The sequence below is a fragment of the Coturnix japonica genome, chromosome 4 (genome assembly GCF_001577835.2).
Source record: "Coturnix japonica isolate 7356 chromosome 4, Coturnix japonica 2.1, whole genome shotgun sequence".
Lineage (NCBI taxonomy): Eukaryota > Metazoa > Chordata > Aves > Galliformes > Phasianidae > Coturnix > Coturnix japonica.
In genome coordinates, this window is record NC_029519.1 from 20,505,441 (window position 1) to 20,523,485 (window position 18,045).

The window sequence follows — 18,045 nt, forward strand, 5'->3', positions numbered from 1 at the left end:
GCCCAGATAATGCTGGCCAGCTCACTGCTGCTCAATATAGCAGACAGGAGCGAGTTTTGTATTCTTTTCCTTATTTAATCATTGATAGAAATGCTTTTTACCAGCATAGCTCCAAATCTTCCACAAACTGATCTGAGTACAATCATACTATGTTACTCTTGCATTCAGTACTTTTGTATATAAATCAAATCAAGCTTTAACAAGTCCATCTAAAAGTTTATTACACTAAATCTGGATATCAGGGAGAAGTAAGTGGCAAATACTTCAATACAAGAGGGTTACTTGGATCTTGCTTAATGGATTAGTAACACCAATACATCATGTAATGTGTTAGCACTGAGATGTTTATGAAGTAAAAAGGCTTTTTGCAGAGACCAGTGTCTTTTAAGAGATTAGAAAAATCAGATTGTGTTTTTCAAAACACTTAAAGAATTGACATTTGAGATCATCTTCTCAGGTGGTGTTTTAACACCAGAGTAAAATAAATGGAAAGCTAACAGCATAGCAAATAGAATTGCCAATAGATACAATTTGCAAACACACAGTAATTCATAGCTTTGAGATAGAAACAGCTCCCTGAATTCTTTACTTAAAGAGAGAAAATGCTCTATTCTGTGAAGCAATTTTTGATGTTGTAGTCCACAGACTCAAAGAATGGTTGGGGTTGGAAAGGAGATTTCCAGTTGCCAGTCCAACCTCCTTCTCCTGCAGAGACACAAAGAGTAGAGTGCTCAGGACCTCATCCAAATAGTAACTTTAATACCTTGTACATTGCTTTCTTAAGAAAGGATTTAAATATCCAAGGTTGTATTCTCATCCTCTGTAACATGGACCTAAATAACATCTGACAACCTTCATAGGCTGATTGCCCTTATGTGCTTCATCATCATAATCATAATCTTCTCAACAGTGTTAGAAGAGCAACACTGGATGAATATGAGCAAGATTAGGCTCAGACTGTAATTTCATGAAAACATTCAGTTATTTGAATGAGTAACTTTCACCACAAAAACATCAGTATTTAAGTTCAAGTTTTGATACATTGTTTTAAAGATGCCCTTACCTAATTCTGAAGACAGCCATTTGTAAGCAACAATTTGTGGTCGTTTAATTCATTTCTGATGTTTGTGCTGAGTGAGCTCCCAGCCTCTCACTGCAGACTGATATCTCTTACCACCTGGGTGATGCTGTCCAGGTGGCAATGATCTTTCTTATTTTATTTTTGACAAAGTGGGAAAAACAGCAGTAATAACAATAATAAGCAAAATCCACACTTGTGGCTGTGAAAAATCTATGAATATGCGTATTTGTAGAGAACCAAGACTACATTAAGAAGTGCTAGTGCCCTCTTCAGTTTTCTGAGAGGCAAATTGGTTTAAGTCAGCAAGCCAGACAAGCTGGCAGAGATGTTTAACTGGTAACTCTGTCAAGGAAATGCATCACAGTAAAAGTCATGGATGAAGCTAAGAAGGAGGGTGATCTATAAGTACTAGTTGAAGGCAACTGTCTGGTGTGTATTCCTTAGAACGACATGGCAGCTGTGGAGTTGTGTCTCTACTAGGTCCACAGAGCTAAAAAGTGTCTTTTTATGGCCTGCTGCCATCACTAGGAAACAGAAATTCAGACATGTACTGCTACTTAGTGTCACTTGAAACAAAAACCATACCCAAAGCTTATTGAAGTCAATAGGAGGGTTTCCATTAACCTTGCAGTGCTGTAGGTCAGGTTTGAAGGCTCTCATTTCAGAACGCACCTAATTATAAGCACATGAACACCATAACTGACATTTATAGGACTGCTCTAGACTGTAATAAATCAAGGCTCATGTAAAGAGCCTCAAATATTATTGTAATAATAGTGGGGTACAAAAAAATCAGGAAAGATATTCCAATCACCTCTTAAATTAACAACATTTACTGATCCTTAAGAGGAAACAGTGAGCACTTTGGCTTTTATATCCAAATATATTACAGACAGTGAGAAGGCTGTAGGCAATCGTTAAGACCATAAGTAAGGAAATAAGGTATTGCCCAGTGTTCTCTGTGTCTCCAGAGATAGGTCACCAAGCAGGAATACTGAATACATAGACTTAGGTGACATTTAAATAGCATGAAACAAAACTGTAATCCCCTCCCCTACTCCCCACCTCCCCCCCCAAAAAAGGCTGGAGAACTGCATGTAACAAATACATTTGCTACTTTTCTGCACCCTGAAATATCATCACAGTGCTGGGCACATTACTTTCATCCATATGTTCAAGCACATGTAGAATAGGATCTTGCAAGTACCCTTTTTTTTTTTTTCACATAACTTTTATTAAGAAAGAATATAAATAGCATAATAAAAATGACATCGCTTTGGAGAAAAAACAAAAGAAGACTGCAGAGTGAAAAATAGCAGCACAGTTTCAGTGTGAATGTGAAGCAAGAAAGACAAGCCCTCTTCAGCGTTGCTCCTCCTGCCATAAAAAAATGTTCTCCATTTTGTGCAGAATTGAAAGAAAATGGACCCATGTGCCTGTGGGTGGATGCAAGGAAAAGCTGTTCTTTTTAGATTTTGCCAAAAACGTTCTGATTCCCTCACCTCTAAAAAAGATCTAGATTCATCTAAGATGAAGAACCTTAAAATGCATTTGCAGAGCCATTTATAGATCCATGTCCCTTCTTTTGAAAAAGAGATGCAGAGAAGCCATTAATCTCACATGATCTTTGGACCACCACTTTGCCTTAGAAACATTTAAATATCAGTCTGTTGACTCCAAACTGAAACAGATATATGAGTCTGTCTTTTAATGTTTTTGTATATATCTGTCAGAACACCGAGACTTCATCTTTACCTTCTGCCTTTTTCTGCTCTTATCCAAACTCTGTCTTTATCTCTCCGTGTCTCTGAAAGTTAGCATTATTTGTGGGAAGTTAAGGTCCCCTGTGCAGTAACCTCATAAACTGTTGAAACTGGTGGAAGTTTCTTGCAAAGAAGACTCACCTGTGTCAGAAAAAAACAGATGTCCAGGAATCATGAAACACAGTGAACTGTCAATATTGCTATAATGTACAGGACATTTTGTATGGACATGTTTCCAACCTACATAGGCATTGTAAATTATGGACTTATATGGAGTGAAAATTCTGAGAGGCTTGCCAACCAGGAAATTGCTGGCACTCCACAAAACAAGAATACAGATTCCTGGGACTTCCTCAGGAAACGCCTTCCAAAGGTGTGAGGAACATCATAAAGCAAGGAACAAGGGAGGAAGATTCAGAAGCACGGACCCTGGAAGTTGGCCATCCCTCTGCTGTATGTACATGGTGTTACATTGTGATAATGGAGAGGAAAACACTTCTGCAGATAGTAGAGCAGGTGTGCATACCCTTGAATTGACACTGAAGGAAATAAGGAAAACTACCATCCTCCAGCTACAGCGAGTCGTGAATGCTCTCCTTCATCTGCAAAATTTATACTTATATATATATATATATATATATATATATATATAGTTATTATTGTTATATATATATAAAAACAATATATATAGTTATTGTTATATATATATATATAACAATATATATATATAGTTATATATATATTGTTATATATATAGTTATTATAAATAACTTCAATTAGAATATTAGCACTGTTAAGCAAGAGCAGAAATATCATATGAAAATTACTTTGGGCCACAGGCAAACTAAAGTATGAGAGACTAACGCCAGTCACACTTATTCCCTCTCTTGCATGTAAACCTTGAACGCTTGAAATTCTGCAAAACGTGGATGAAAGTAAATAATTTTCTTTCACATCAACTTTAATAATGACTAGGAAGGTGAAGACCACATTTTAAAAAACACAAGAATGAAGATGCCATGTGACAGTGTGAGAAATAGCTGTCAACATAATGCATTAGTTATAATTTCCCCACTATTTATGCTCAACTGAACTATTTTAACTTCTTGTAGATGAAGATGGTATTTAAGTCCACATTTCCTACTCTAATATATGTTTTAAAAAAAACTAAAAATAAAGTTTCCTCAATGCCTTCATTCTATATGTACTGCTGATGTACTGTATACTACATATATTCTATATGTACTGCTTTGGTAAAATCTTTTAACCAAGAAATGACATACATGGTTGAACCAAGGCATTAACCTCAAATATTGTCAGGCACTGGACTACAAATTAAAAATCTAGGGAAAAGCTGACAGGAAAATCTACATGTTGTTGATTTATTTCTGTAATAATCTGAAATCCAAAGTCTGTTTGGGTTCTTATTAGGAAATAATGTGAGGTCCCAGCCAGCATTTCATCATCATTCAATAAGTGTGCTTAGGCAAATGATTAAGCAAATGCTTCATTTTCATTGTTTCATCTCAGTTCGTTCACATGAACTCAGAATCAAAACTGAATAAACAGGGATGGATTTAAAAATATATGTGGAAGCTGTGGTGTACAGAAATGCCGATACCTTATAGATCCCTCACTGTATGTGTTTCTTTCAGATTCTTTTGGTTGCTACCAGTCTAAAAGAACAAGCAAGTCTTCAGGCTTTTAGGATATGAATCGGTGCATGCCAAAGTTTGGAGAGTTTGACAAAACAGCGCATAGGAAGAACAAATATCAAAACAGAATGACTGAAAAATGATTCAGAACCACGAAACCCAAGAATGTGCCCTGTATAGAAATTTCACACAAACGATGAGCAGCCATGCTGGAGATCTGAAAGTGAAAAAGAGGATTAGTGCTGTAGCCAGGTGTCTGGAGGAAAACGTCTCCAGCAGCTTTTTAGGACTCTAGTGTCAAGTCATACAACCAGTGACAAAAATACTGCACTCTGTAGATGTCATCTACACCCTGCAGATGTCAGGTCAGCACCTCAGGAAGACTTCTTTTATCTTTGTTCTCATAAAAGATTCTTTTGAACAGCAATGATTTTTCTTCTGAAATTCTCCAAAAGCTTTTTTCCATTGAACACCCCCTGCACAGTGCTCACTGCCCGCTGCTGACACAGTCAGTGTAACCCGTGCTGTATGTATGAATCTGCACCCTTTGTGGAGCCTTAGGAAAGGCAGCATAGCATGCATCTTGCAGGGAGGGGAGGAAATGTGGGAAAGAAACCTGATCCTAGAGTGCAGTGCAGCAGAGAAATTGCTCCTGAGCTTTACCCTTATGAACTGAAGGGGTGCTTTAACTTGCACCTGCTGGCACAGGTACCACTTGATTATCAGACAGTAGGGTAAAAATCCCCAGGCACACACCCTCAGGAGATGGGACGAGATGGATGCTTTGATTTGAGGTAGTACCATCAGCAGGAGAAAGGCTGGTGCAGGACTAACCATGCTGCTGTCCTATCGAGGACCCGTGAATCTTAGCATATGTTTTTAGGACTCCATGCAGCAGCAGACACCTCTAAAGTCACACCAACAGCTCCCATGTGTAAGCATCTAATTCAGCTTGATTGTTTCCAACAAACTAACTGGAAAACTTCCCAAATGATTTTATTTTCTTCTCCCACTGGATCTGAAGAAAGTGATGATTTTTCTATTTCTTTTAAACAGGAACAATAATAATCAAAATGCATTATGGTTTTGTTTTTTTTCTCTCTCTCTTGTGGGGAAACTGTAGTGTGTCATTCTTAACAGAAGAACAAATCTGGGTTTCTACAATGCATCTCTGTGGAAATACAAATCCTTTGGTATAGCAAAATTACTGTGAAGAGACAGGGGAATAATTTCAGGAGACTCTTGTCATATTAACAACACACTCCATACAGAGCCACCAGAAGAGGGAAATCCCATAAAATACAAAAAGACAAGGCTCTGAAAGAAAGCTCTGTCATATAATTCATTTTACATTCTCTCTCTGTTTTCAAGTACAGAAACTTCCTTTTCAATTAAATTTTCTATCAGTAAAGAAATACATGGAATTATAATGCACAAGAACACATTGCTACTTTAATATTCTACACTGTTTTTAAGACTGTACAAGGCACAGTTCTTGACTTTTAAATACTGGCAAACTTAATAATTTTCCTTTCTTAGACAGTTATCCATATCAGATTTAGAGAGTATTAAATTCACCATCACATCCTGAGATCTTTTTGTTCAGAAAGATATCAGATTTGGTTCCCACTGATGCTACATTTACACCTATTTTAAATACACTCTTCTCTGTCAGAAGGGTATAAAGCGATATTGCTAAATAAAGACTATATTGTATTTTTAAAAAGCTGATTACTCAGAAAGGCATTGATTGTATAGCAAAGTACACTGTATGATGTAGAGCCTCAGCTGGCTGATATTGTTATCGTTTCATTACAACAGCCAAGATATGCAGGCTTCCCTCAGCTGGGGATCTAGTCACGTATATTTTGTGTAATTAGAGGACATATATTTTAAGCAGTAACACACAGAGCTCTATTGTGTATATTTGGCAAATATTCTCACACTTCAGTCAACTGTAGGAACTATGAGTTTGGAAGGAAAATGTACCAACTGCAACACTATATCCTTCTTTTAAGTTTTGCAGATCTCAAGACACCCATCACCTTGGAGATAATCCAGGTTTATATCATTGCATCTGAATACAGAATATAATGAGGCAATACATCATTTATATAGATCAGCACTAATTATCACAAAACAATTCATGTAGCTACAGCTATTTTGGAAGGTTTTTTTTAACCCAAAACCTGATTTGTAACATCACCTGCAGGGGTGGAATCACACCTGGTACAGAAAGCAAACATTGCCACCTCCCTTCAGATTCTTGACATTCATACATAGGACATAAGAAGAATTTACATGGTTCATATGCTTGGGACCAACAGCAGATTTCATCTCAGTCTTCCAGTGATAGCAGATGAAAATGGGGTTTGTGTTTTTTAATTTAAAAAAGCCTGTATTACTAAAATCAGCTATAATCATTTGGGATTAAAGGCCCGTTTGTGCTTTCATTTGCTGTGGTTAAAATCAGAGTTATCCCATTGTGCTCTGTGGAATTACTCCTCTTGTAAATGACAACAGAATTTCTCTCCTAATCCTCCCTTTGAACCGAAGTGATTACAGTCTGAATTGCCTCTGAATGAGACAAAGGCACGTCCCCATTTAACGTGATCTAAGGTTTCTCAGAATCATTTTGTGCACTCCTCCACTACTTTCACAGGATTTTAACACTGATCAAAAGACAGATTAGAAACAACAAAACAAACAAACAACGGAACAACTCTGCAAGTCAGAACATCCTAATTTTATGCTAGGATGGGAGTCCTTCGTAGTGACAGTCTCCCTGCAGTTCGTATCACTTCTAATGCTCTTATATGGACAATCCTGAGAACTACTTATTTGGGGAAATAAACAGTAATAAATAAAATAAATAAATAAAAAAGTCTAAAAAAAAAATCTATAAACGTACCTTTGTGCTAAAGTACATAACTGTACAAAGAAACAGAACAAGAGAAAGTTGATGAAAACCATAGGTAGTAGCAAGTTGAGCTACTTTCTATAATAAGATTCGGATATAACTGCTGTGAACATTAAAGCAGCATAAGGGGCAGAAATGCACAGCATAAAATTTCAAAGTGACAACAATCAAAGTTCCTTGTAAAAAGAAGAAAAGCATTACCCATTTAGTACTTGTTACATAATTGTGCTTGTCCTTGGGCACATTTAACCAGCGGGCAAATTTCAAAGGTTTGGTGTAGAATTATTATAACATCTTTATATTTTGTCATCATCATCACTATTTATTTTTTTAAATGCAACTGGGCTTGCCTGCTTTAGAGAGGTTTTTGAGACATCTGTGTGCATGGTGGACATGGCTATAGTCTCATAATCTTCCTCACGGGAGCGGAAGTGGCAGAAGTGAAATAAAAACTGCAGGTCCCTCTGGAAGTTCTTGTTGAGAAACCCGTAGAAAATAGGGTTCACACAGGTGGAGATCATGGCAGTGAGGTGGCAGATCAGGAACAGCAGATTGTGGCTGCAGGTAGCAGCGGGCAGAATTTCATGGTTCCAATCAAACACGATATTGAAAATGGTGAGAGGAAGCCAGCAAACTGCAAAGGCAACCACTATCGAGATCAGCATGATGTTGATCCTTTTGGTTTCAGAGGATCTGTACTTACTGTCTCTTATCTTGTCCATCATGTTGCTCCTTTTTTTCAAGCGAAAGTATATCTGTGGGAAATTCAACAAAGAAAAACGCGTGGGATAATTTAACCTACAACAATAGCTATTGCTAAGATAAGCAAACATCAGACAAAAAGAAGTACATATCACAGAGGGAGCTCTCTCTTACCTTTAAGTAGCAAATAAATATGAAACAAAGTGGTCCAAAGTACTGAATCACCAAAAGAGTGGTGGTATAAGAAAGCCGGGCAGTGTCCAAGGGGAAGAGGTCCAAGCACACATATTTGTCCTTATATTCATCAAATGCTATGTTTCTGAAGGGTTCATCTGTTAACACATGGTAGATCAGGAAAGGCAAGGAGGAAGCTATGGCCAAAACCCATATGGCAGCTATCCCCATGTAGGCATGCCTGTTGTTTGGCCTCCAGCCACGGGGGTTGATGATCAGCTGATGGCGTTCAATAGCAATAAGAACTAAAGAAAAGACCGAGACTGTGATCGAGGCACATTGCACGAAAGGGTTCAATTTGCACATGGCCTCTCCAAAAATCCAGTGGTCCATTAAAGTATACACAAAGGTAAAGGGAAGACACATGATGGTCACTAGGAGGTCAGAAAAGGAAAGGTTGACAATGAGGATGTTCGTAACATTGCGCATTTCCTTTTGTTTCAAAATGATGACAATCAGGGCCAGATTCCCAGAGACTCCCAGAATTATCACAGTCCCATAAGCCAAGGCCAAGGTGAAGACCATGGCCAAAGGCACATGGCAGTCCTCATCTTCAAACTGCAAGATCTGAGAGTTCTCCGAAAAGTTCAGGTGACTGGAATTATTTCCCAGAGGATCAAGAACCGAAGCATTCATGTTTTTTTCCAGCTTGCTGTTTAATATTCCCAGCTGCCACAGGTCTCATCCAAGCCACTCCTGACCATCAACGTATGTCAGTCAGCCCACAGGGAGCTCCTCCGCAGAGCCCGCTCCTCGATGCCACATCTGCCTGGCAAGACCTGGGGGAAGGAGGAGGACCGGTCACCTCCTGCATGTAGGCTACCCCAGAACCCCAAAACTCTGTTGTGATTATCACCCACCTTCAGCACCAGTCCCCTGGCACCACTGGACTTCAGGACCAGGAATTGCTGACCAGAACAAAGGGGAAGGCCCTATGGGAGACTGGCAGTCATGGCCTGATATCCAAAGAGAGAGCAAGGGCTGCAGGACAGGGAAAGGAAGGAACCAGAGCTTAAATGTGGATTTGCAGGCACAGCCCTTCCCAGCACAGTCTCATAAGCACAAGTGACAGAAAAACAACAGGGTGTGAATCAACTTCAGTCTTAACACCAGTGTAGCCTTTGTTTGATGCTTCACATGTCATTCCTACAAGTTTAATCTGCAAAGATTTGCTTTCTCAGGCTGCTCTAAGTGCAATTACACCTAGCTATAGCATAAGAGAGAGGAAAACTCCTCCTGAGGGGTAGAAAAACTACATGAAAAAATTTGCTGTACTCTTTTTTTACCTAGTGTACACATGATACTGAGTGACTGAGTTGTCAGAAAGTGTTTTCCCTTAATCTTTTACATGAGTGCTCACTGCAGCACTATCAGTGAGTCAAAGGGAAATCAGGACCTCTGAACACCTCAGTCTTAACTTGCAGGGCTGCACCATGAAGAAAGAACAAAACGGGTAACGAAAAAGTCAGCAAAAATTAAATACAGCAGAGCGTGTTCCTATGTAAGATGAATAGTAATGCCTAAACAACCACCCCTTTGCAATGCTTCTGATATTAAAATCAGAGAAACTCAGGCATATGCGTAAAGGAGGAAAAATGAAAACAAACAAACAAAAAAATCAAATAACCTGATACAATTCTAGTTCAACTTACCATTCACAGCAGCCACCTTCAATCTGAAAGTTTCCCTCTACCCCCTCTCCTATGTGCTATATTTATTGCTCACTTAACCTCAGGTTATGCTAATGACAATGATGCCACTTAAAATTCACACAAGTGGGCTCTAAACCTGGCTCCATATGGCAGTAATCACTAAAGCTGTCAAAGCAGAGCTCACTGAAATGTGCTTCAATGGAAGTGAGAATGGGTGAGCTTTGGTCTGAAATACTGTATAAATCTAGGTGCCACCTAAGCTGACTCTCATGTTACTGGCGCCAGACATCCCTTCCACTGGTCCCTGCTGGACTTGTGCCTCCAGCTCCTCCAGAGAGTCAGCAAAAGGAGGACCATACTGACACAATATTTGTTTCAAGTGTTACAAGATCACCTCAGACAGCTTTGCTAGCCCTCTGTAATCATCACCTGGCTACATGGAACCATGACAGGCAACAGCCTGCCTCTGGGTGACATCTTACTCACAGAGTTCACAGCAGCAGCTTGAGAGAAAAAGCGTCTCTGCTTGAGGTTTGGCTGTTCCGATTTTCTAGCTAGCTGGGGCAGGCACCTGAGAATTATTTCTCAGAATTGCTGCCTCTGATAACTAAATTTACCAAGTCTCCCTAGGCCATATCATTGGGGTCCAACGAATACAAAGGCTTCTCCAGGGCCCCCTGAAGCATCACTTCAGATGGAGTCAGAGTAAAGTGCTTTATCTGAAGGACAAGCATATGAGTGATGCGGAGTCAGGACTCAATTTCCAACAGGTTAGATTTTACTCCAGCCTGAAATTCACCATGTGGATTTAATCATGTCTCTGTTACTTGTACAGCACAAGATGGGCAGTGCAGCCCTTGGAGCTGATGGGACAATGGCAAGAGCAAAGTGGGTGAGGCACCACATCCTGCAAGAAAGCAGGTTTTCTCAACAGCCAGGACCTCACTGCAGCCAGCATAGCGTCAGGACATGATTTCAAGCTCTTGCTTTTTCATATTTATTAAGAAGCCCACAGCTCTGCTTTTGCTTATTTATTAAATAACAAATTCAAAACCAGAAAATGCCACTGCTCCTTGCCTTCCCTTGCCTCTCCCCATAGCAGAGACCAGTATAGGACCATGGCTGAGAACGAGCTCAGAAGCACAGCACTGTTTGGCAAGCAGCAAGGCGTCCTGTCACCCTGCCCACCTTTCCAAAACTGGCCAGGCATCGGTAGGGGTGCAGTTACCTCTCCTGGGGCATGGTGCTGCTCCCCGCCCCCTACCAGCAGGGACAGCCCTCCCCATCCCGGGGGCTGGTGAAGCTCTGCAGAGCTCTGCGGTGACCCACCGGGTCTCCCCATTTCACACGCCTCCGCCCCTCCAGCTCTCCTGGATTTCTGTCAAAAGTTTAGCACCAGCGGATCGAAAGGGGAAAAAAACGTGCTGCGAGCTGACTGGCAACTCACTGTAAAAGCTATGGGAGCTTTTCGAAAGGAAGCCCAAAATGCTGCCAGTCCCAGCCGCTCGCAAGTCTAGCCTGGCACCTGCTCCTCCCTACCTCAAGTCACCTGCCCCGAGCAGCGCCGGCATCGGGAAGCGATCGCAGGGAAACTCACCTTGCAACTGCTCCGCCTATCCGCGATCTTCTCGGGGGCTGAAGGGAGAAGGAATCAGAGAAGGGGAAGAATCCACCGGTTTTCCTCCAGCTGAGATGCTAAAGATTGGTGGGGAAGGCTGGAGACTCCCCCTTAAAGCCGAACTCCACCTCATCCCAGGATCACATGATGGGGCTCTGCTGAGCAGATCCTGAAAACCTCATTGCAAGCACATCACCTTTCAATTACACATCTGGGGGTGGGTTGCCTAGTAATTCTGAAATACATGCAATTAAATACTGAAACAAAAGAGGAGGTGAAGAGAGCCGAGAAGAGCTCCGGGAGGGAGAGTTTCGCATCGCTCTCAGGCAGCTCCGGCGCTTTGTTTGCAAGTTATTGCCACCGTGTGGCCAGTCAAGCCCGAAGAAAAGCTTTATTGGAAAGTGAAGTGGAACAGCAGTTAAGAAGTTCGGCATTGGATTTTTGAACCTGCACAACCCCTAGCTGCCAGCAAGCAGATTTTTTCATGCAGCCGTTATGAATTGCCTTGCAGACTACTAGCAGCTGTAGCAGATTAGAGCACTGGTTACCAAACAACTTCCATGAATAAAACCAAGTATTTTATTTCCCATTCCCTCCTTTCATGTTTCAGAAATATCTTGGTATCTCACACACACAAAGCACTGCTGCTGCAGACCTACTTTAATAGCCAAAAATATATTAAACAAACAATGAGTTGGGAAGCCAGTACAGAAGTCCAAGAAAAGTTACCTGGATCAATTCAAGTATGAATGCCCTGTCAAACAGGCTGCACTGTGATCTTGGAATTCATGGGAAGCAAAAGTGCCCTGACTCCTTCAAGGTTCCAGATTAATTTTTCAAGAGTAAGAACTTGCTGAAGTTAAAATATCCCTTTTACAGGACAACTCTGTTATATTGAGGATAGGTCTCAGGAGGGTAACTGTACTATTACAAAAAAGAAATAATAGTTGCACGTATTAAATGACTGTAATATGTTTTGCAAAGTAACTCTCGTGGGAATGCTACAGAATCCAGTACTCTGGAATTTGTGTATATCCTGTATTTCCAGAAAGCTCATCTTAGCTGCATCTAACCTGCAGCTCTCACTGTGAGGAAGGAAAGTGTGGGCATACCTCCTGGTTGCTCCAAACCTGAGCTCTGCTGACACTGACCCCCAGCAACAAAGAGGTAAGTGCAGGCTGTAAATTAAACCTCTTGGGGATTTCAGTCATATGTGGATGTGGATCATTACTGTGCACCGGTGTTTACCTGAGCACAGCAACGGTGGACATGGCTGGGCAGAGAACGCAAAGATATAAGCAGGTGCTGAGGATCCCATGAAGACTGTATTTCTACCTGAGCCAGTAACACTTTCAGACATGGAGAGCTGAGGACACACATAGTTATGGATGTGGACAATACAATGTAAAATAGTTATCAACCGTGAGAGACTGGAGATAGATCCTGCATGTCACTCAGTGACCTGAACTCACAGTGAAGGGATAAGGCATTCACAGAGTTATTTGCAGTGTAGATGGATGTTTCAAGCAGAGCAGTGGAACAATGGAAAAAGCTGTGTGAGTCACTGAGTCTTTCAGATATATACTCTCCATATATATATATATATATATATATATATATATATATATACCTCAGCAGGTTTTTACTACAAAGCTCCTGCTCTGCCATACTTGCCCTCTGCTCTGTGCTCACCTCAGATGACTGAATCTCTTGGAGCTACACCAATCTTCACCAAAGCATTTCATGCAAATGTGAGAATTAAAACACACTGATAAACAATTACTCTAGTAAACTGATGTGTTCTTTTCAAAGGTTTTCTACTATATCTATACAAAATGTGTTCTGTGAAGTTAATGCCATATAGCATTAGGTAAGTTGTGAAGGAAGCTCAGATTTTAGCAGTTCTTAGCTCTTCTGTGCATACCCAGTTCCAGCACCAAGTTGAGCACCTCCAACTGGAGCACCAAGCTCACAAAGACACTAAGTAATTCCACAGCAACTCTTGTTCTATTGCTAGTTGTCAGGACACAAGAATACTGGAATAGCAAAACAGCCATAGTGTAAGAGATTATCCTCCTCCTTGGAATATGTTATTTCAGTGCATCACAGACAATGCAAGCTGGAAGACTGTGTTTGTGTGAAGATGTGACGCTGTGAAAAGAGAATAAATGCAATACAAAGAATGCAAGAATCTTAACTAAGAAAACAGAACAGCATGAGTAAAAGAATAGAGCATTTCTTTGAATGAATAGCATTTAGAAGGAAACAAGATGTTTCAAAGAAACACCTGGGAAAATATGCCAGGAAATCAACCCATTAAAATACTCTCCCTGCAACTCAAAAATGTAAAAGAAGAGATCATAAAATGAGGATAACACTTTCACTACAGTGTATTGTCATGTGTTCAGCTAGCACAATCTCTCCCTAAAACTTAAAATCCACAGAGTAAAAGAATGGCTTGAGACTTGTTTGAGGTTCCTATTGCACATAAAACAAACTGAAGTCACCACTGTTTTGGATGGAAACACTGAAGGAGTTTTGTTTGCTTGTTTTTACTTCCACTTTTATTGTTTATTTTTACTGTTTTCATTTTCTACTAATGAACTGTGGTACCATTGAAAGGCTTTCATATCACATTAGAGAACTCATGCTCCTTGGGGGCAACAGTCAGTCATCAGTAGAATAAATAGATGTTTTGCTGTTGAGTACAAAATCTCTGTTTGGCTAAGAGCATGTTTATTCTGCAATGACTGCAACTGACACCAAACATAACAACACTTCATTTGACTGCTAATGTCACTAACACAAAGAAGCTGCATGAATAATTATGTGGTTAATCTTGTCTGAGTGCCTTGCTGCTGCAGTTCTGCTTTCCGTGATAAAGTCAAGCTAACCAGTGCAAAGCTGCCCTGATTATATGTAACATTACTCAAAGACTGATTGAGATGTAACTTAAATTATGACTACCTGGCTAAAATACGAAGTCATGTTTTCTACTGTAGCCTTAGGGGACTTGAACTCATATATGAGCATCCACCTGGCTTCAAACAAAGCAGAAATAGGCTCTGTGCTTCAGCATAACCAACAGACAGTGGTATAAGCACCAGCCAGCAAAAGTGACGAGACCCGTTAGGTAACAAAATTTCTCACTCTCAGAAGTGTTGCATTACCTAACAGATGTCCTGTCTCCTTGCAGACATCTCAACCATTAGAACATTTTCATTAATCTGCAGCTCGCTGTCTTCATGCCCAACACAAGATAAAACCTGTGGAAGGGACAGGCTAAATATATATCCATAGAACAAAAACATAATCAGCATTTTGTAAAGTATTTTTAACATGAGTAGTATGAATACTGAAAATGGGCTGATTTAGATTGGATGTAATTAAGAAGTTTCTTTACAATAAGGCTGGTGAGGCATTGTCACAGGTCGCCTACAGAGGTAGTGGATATCCTGTCCCTAGTCTTTTCAAGGTCAGGCTAGACAGGGCTCTGAGCACCTGATGGAGCTTTAAGTGTCCCTGTTCATTGCAGGAGAGTTGGATTAGAGGACCTGTAAGGGTCTCTTTTGACTCAAACACTTCTGTGGTTCTATGAATAGCTGGGCTGATTTGTGGGGAAAGTTCCAACCAATAAGAATGCTTTATACGTATCTCACAAAATGCCTCAAACTCTGTAGTAGTTATGTCCTACCATTTTAGGCTGTCTTGCTGATGGATAGGTGCTCTGCTGGCATCAAACTTTACATTAACATTGGACTCTGACTCACAGCAAGTTTTGATTCAAGGCAATCAACTGCACACTGCAAAATTTCGAAGCTAGGTGGATTTGGGCTTGATTTTTCAGTGGCATTCATTAGTTCTCACTGACTTTGGTTGGAGCTTTAAGTCTTCATGTCTTTAACAGTTAACATTTAGAAGCTAAATTTTCAAAGATATTAGGATTCTCGAAGATACATTTCCCTTGGGAGCACGAGGGAAGAAACATGGCAACATTAATTTGTATTCCTTATAATGGCAGAGTTCTGTCCTGCATTTACTGCTGTGCCCTTCTGACTCACAAATCTCCCACTCATACAGTGGTGTTTTCTTTGCCAGCTCCTCCATCATCATCATCATCATCATCATCATCATCATCTCTGACTTATTCAAGGACTCCTCCATGGTTTCAGCAACCCTAGAGAAGCTAATTTCTAGGGAACCTCTGCCATCATCTGTTGCCAGAGCTGACATGTCTCTAATGTCAGTACCTTTCCTATCTCAGGATCACCTATTTTATTATTCAATAGTATTACTGGCAATTCTGAGGTTCACAACCACTAAAAAAGGAAAAGAATGCTAGTAGCTTGAATAGTAATTGCTTCTGACATACACAAGTGCCAGCAATTAATTGTCCACATACAGCTGAGAGAAATCTGGTGTTATTTACAGAACTGAGGTAAAAATGGGGGGGGGGGGGGAGGGGAGAGAAAAGAAGAAGAAAAAAAAGCCCACATATGCAGTGCATTGCTGGCTGATAAACCCTCCTGAAATAACACAACAAAAAGAGTAGGGTACTCTGTTCTTAGACAAAAATGCTTTTGGGAGTAAACACTTGTCTTACTGCTTTCACCAGGAAGCATGTAATTTCTGGTGACTGCTTGGGAAACCATAGTGATTGTTCACCTTAGAAATGGTCAGCACAGAGAAATCACAGAATGACATGGGTTGGAAGGGACCTCAAGGATCATGAAGCTCCAACCCCCCTGCCTGGCAGGGCCACCAAACTTCCACATTTACTAGATCAGGTTGCCCAGGGCCCCATCCAACCTGGCCTTGAACACCTCCAAGGACGGAGCATCCAAAACCTCCCTGGGCAGCCTGTTCCAGGACCTCACCACTCTCCTAGTAAAGGACTTCCCCCTAACATCCAACATAAATCTACCCTCTTTCAATGCTGGTTGTTTTTTGTTTGTTTGTTTGTTTGTTTGTGGTTTTGTTTATTTGTTTGTTTGTTTTAACCTTACAAAGTAACAGTGGTATCCTGTGTAAGTCATAGCTATGGGATGCAAATTCCCATTCGTGGGCTCTGCCAGCAAATTCAGGTTGGTTTCTTTGTTTTTGAAAGGCAATATCTGTTTGCTATAGCCAGAAGTTTTCATGGAAAGGTTCAGTTCCTCTAAAGCTTCTCTCTTTCCAGGAGCTTCCATGTCAAGCAGCAGGGTCAGCACTGTGGGAAACTGCCCTGGAACAGGGAGCATCCAGCTAAACAGGTGCTTTGGGAGATGGTCTTAAACAGCAGGTCAGAACCAGGGTGGGTTTCTGCCTTTGGTGTGAAAACTTTCCAAGTACAAGTGTTAGGTGAGAAGATGGTAAAAAAATGTTAGGAACTGCTTCTTGGCCCTAAAAATGATTAATTTAGTTCTCCTTTATGACTAACAGGAGAGCTGTCTTAAAATGATGAGCTGGATTGGCACGTCACTTCCACCTGGCAGCTCCCTGTGCTCCACTTGCACATGCAGTGATTCACGAGCAGTGGGTGGTGAATAGTGCAGAAGCAGATGAAAAGAATATGGGATGCGATCTTCTTTGCTATACTGACCCCACCCCATGAAGAGTGAAATTTATTGTTCCCTTAGCACTCACCCTAAAATGTGTACTTTAAAAATCCAATTAAATAAGGAATCTAGCTGGACATTTAGGGTTGTAAAGCTATTTTACAAGTTGGTTGATCCAGGTGGTTCGCCTTTGTGTAGTGCACTTTTTCACTGGCTAATTACACTGACAGCTTTTCTGCAGTACTCTGTTAATATCAACTGTGTAAGGAGTGCCTTGGCAAATGGAAAAGTCATTACATTCCCATGTCACACTCTGCCACCTGTGCTCCCAGAGACCCGCACGTCACTCTGTTCTCCAGTAGCCCTGTAATTGGGCTATGATCAATGCGACTTAGCTTGCTAGAAGATTCTGGTGCAAGCAACAGAATTACTTTTCATCTGTTGGGCTATGACATACCCAACCATTTTTAGACTTTAAAATATCATTCACTTAAAGAAAGAAAGGAAGAAACAGGGAAAGCATCCTGCCTTCCCACTGATGGCTCAGAACAAATTAAAACCACCCTTTAGATACTTGTGTCTGGGAAAACAGAGTTACTCACCTCAGAGTGGAAAACATGGGGGAATCCATCACCTCCCACCTGTTCTAAAATAATGGTGGATAAATGCCACCAAAGCTGAGCTCCAGCCAAGGTGACGGGAACAGCAAGGTGCACAGGGCAGCTCCCAATGACCGCTCGGCTCTGGGCAGGCCTCCCCATGGCCCACAACAGCAGAGCACTTCACCTTTGCAAAATGCAGTGTCCTGAAGTCAGACAGCGTGGGGCGGGGGAAAGAAAAGATAAATAGAGCGCATCCCTTCAGTACCGTCGAGCTGGGGATT

General features: G+C 40.9%; 1 protein-coding gene across 3 annotated transcripts; it reads right to left on the reverse strand.

The window, feature by feature from the left end:
• Positions 1-5,478: 5,478 nt before the first annotated feature.
• On the reverse strand, positions 5,479-17,870 carry NPY1R (neuropeptide Y receptor Y1). 3 transcript variants are annotated; one of them, XM_032443964.1, is made up of 4 exons: positions 17,765-17,870; positions 9,216-9,336; positions 8,296-9,134; positions 5,479-8,174 (listed from the first exon to the last, which is right to left on the reverse strand). In XM_032443964.1, exons 3-4 carry the CDS (start codon positions 8,989-8,991, stop codon positions 7,716-7,718), a joined length of 1,155 nt encoding a protein of 384 aa, XP_032299855.1. In that variant the 5' UTR covers positions 8,992-9,134; positions 9,216-9,336; positions 17,765-17,870; the 3' UTR covers positions 5,479-7,715. The 3 variants fall into 3 exon arrangements, with proteins under 3 accessions (XP_032299855.1, XP_015716501.1, XP_015716502.1); XM_015861015.2 differs by lacking the exon at positions 17,765-17,870 and adding an exon at positions 11,605-13,221; XM_015861016.2 differs by lacking the exons at positions 9,216-9,336; positions 17,765-17,870 and adding an exon at positions 11,605-13,221.
• Positions 17,871-18,045: the final 175 nt, after the last annotated feature.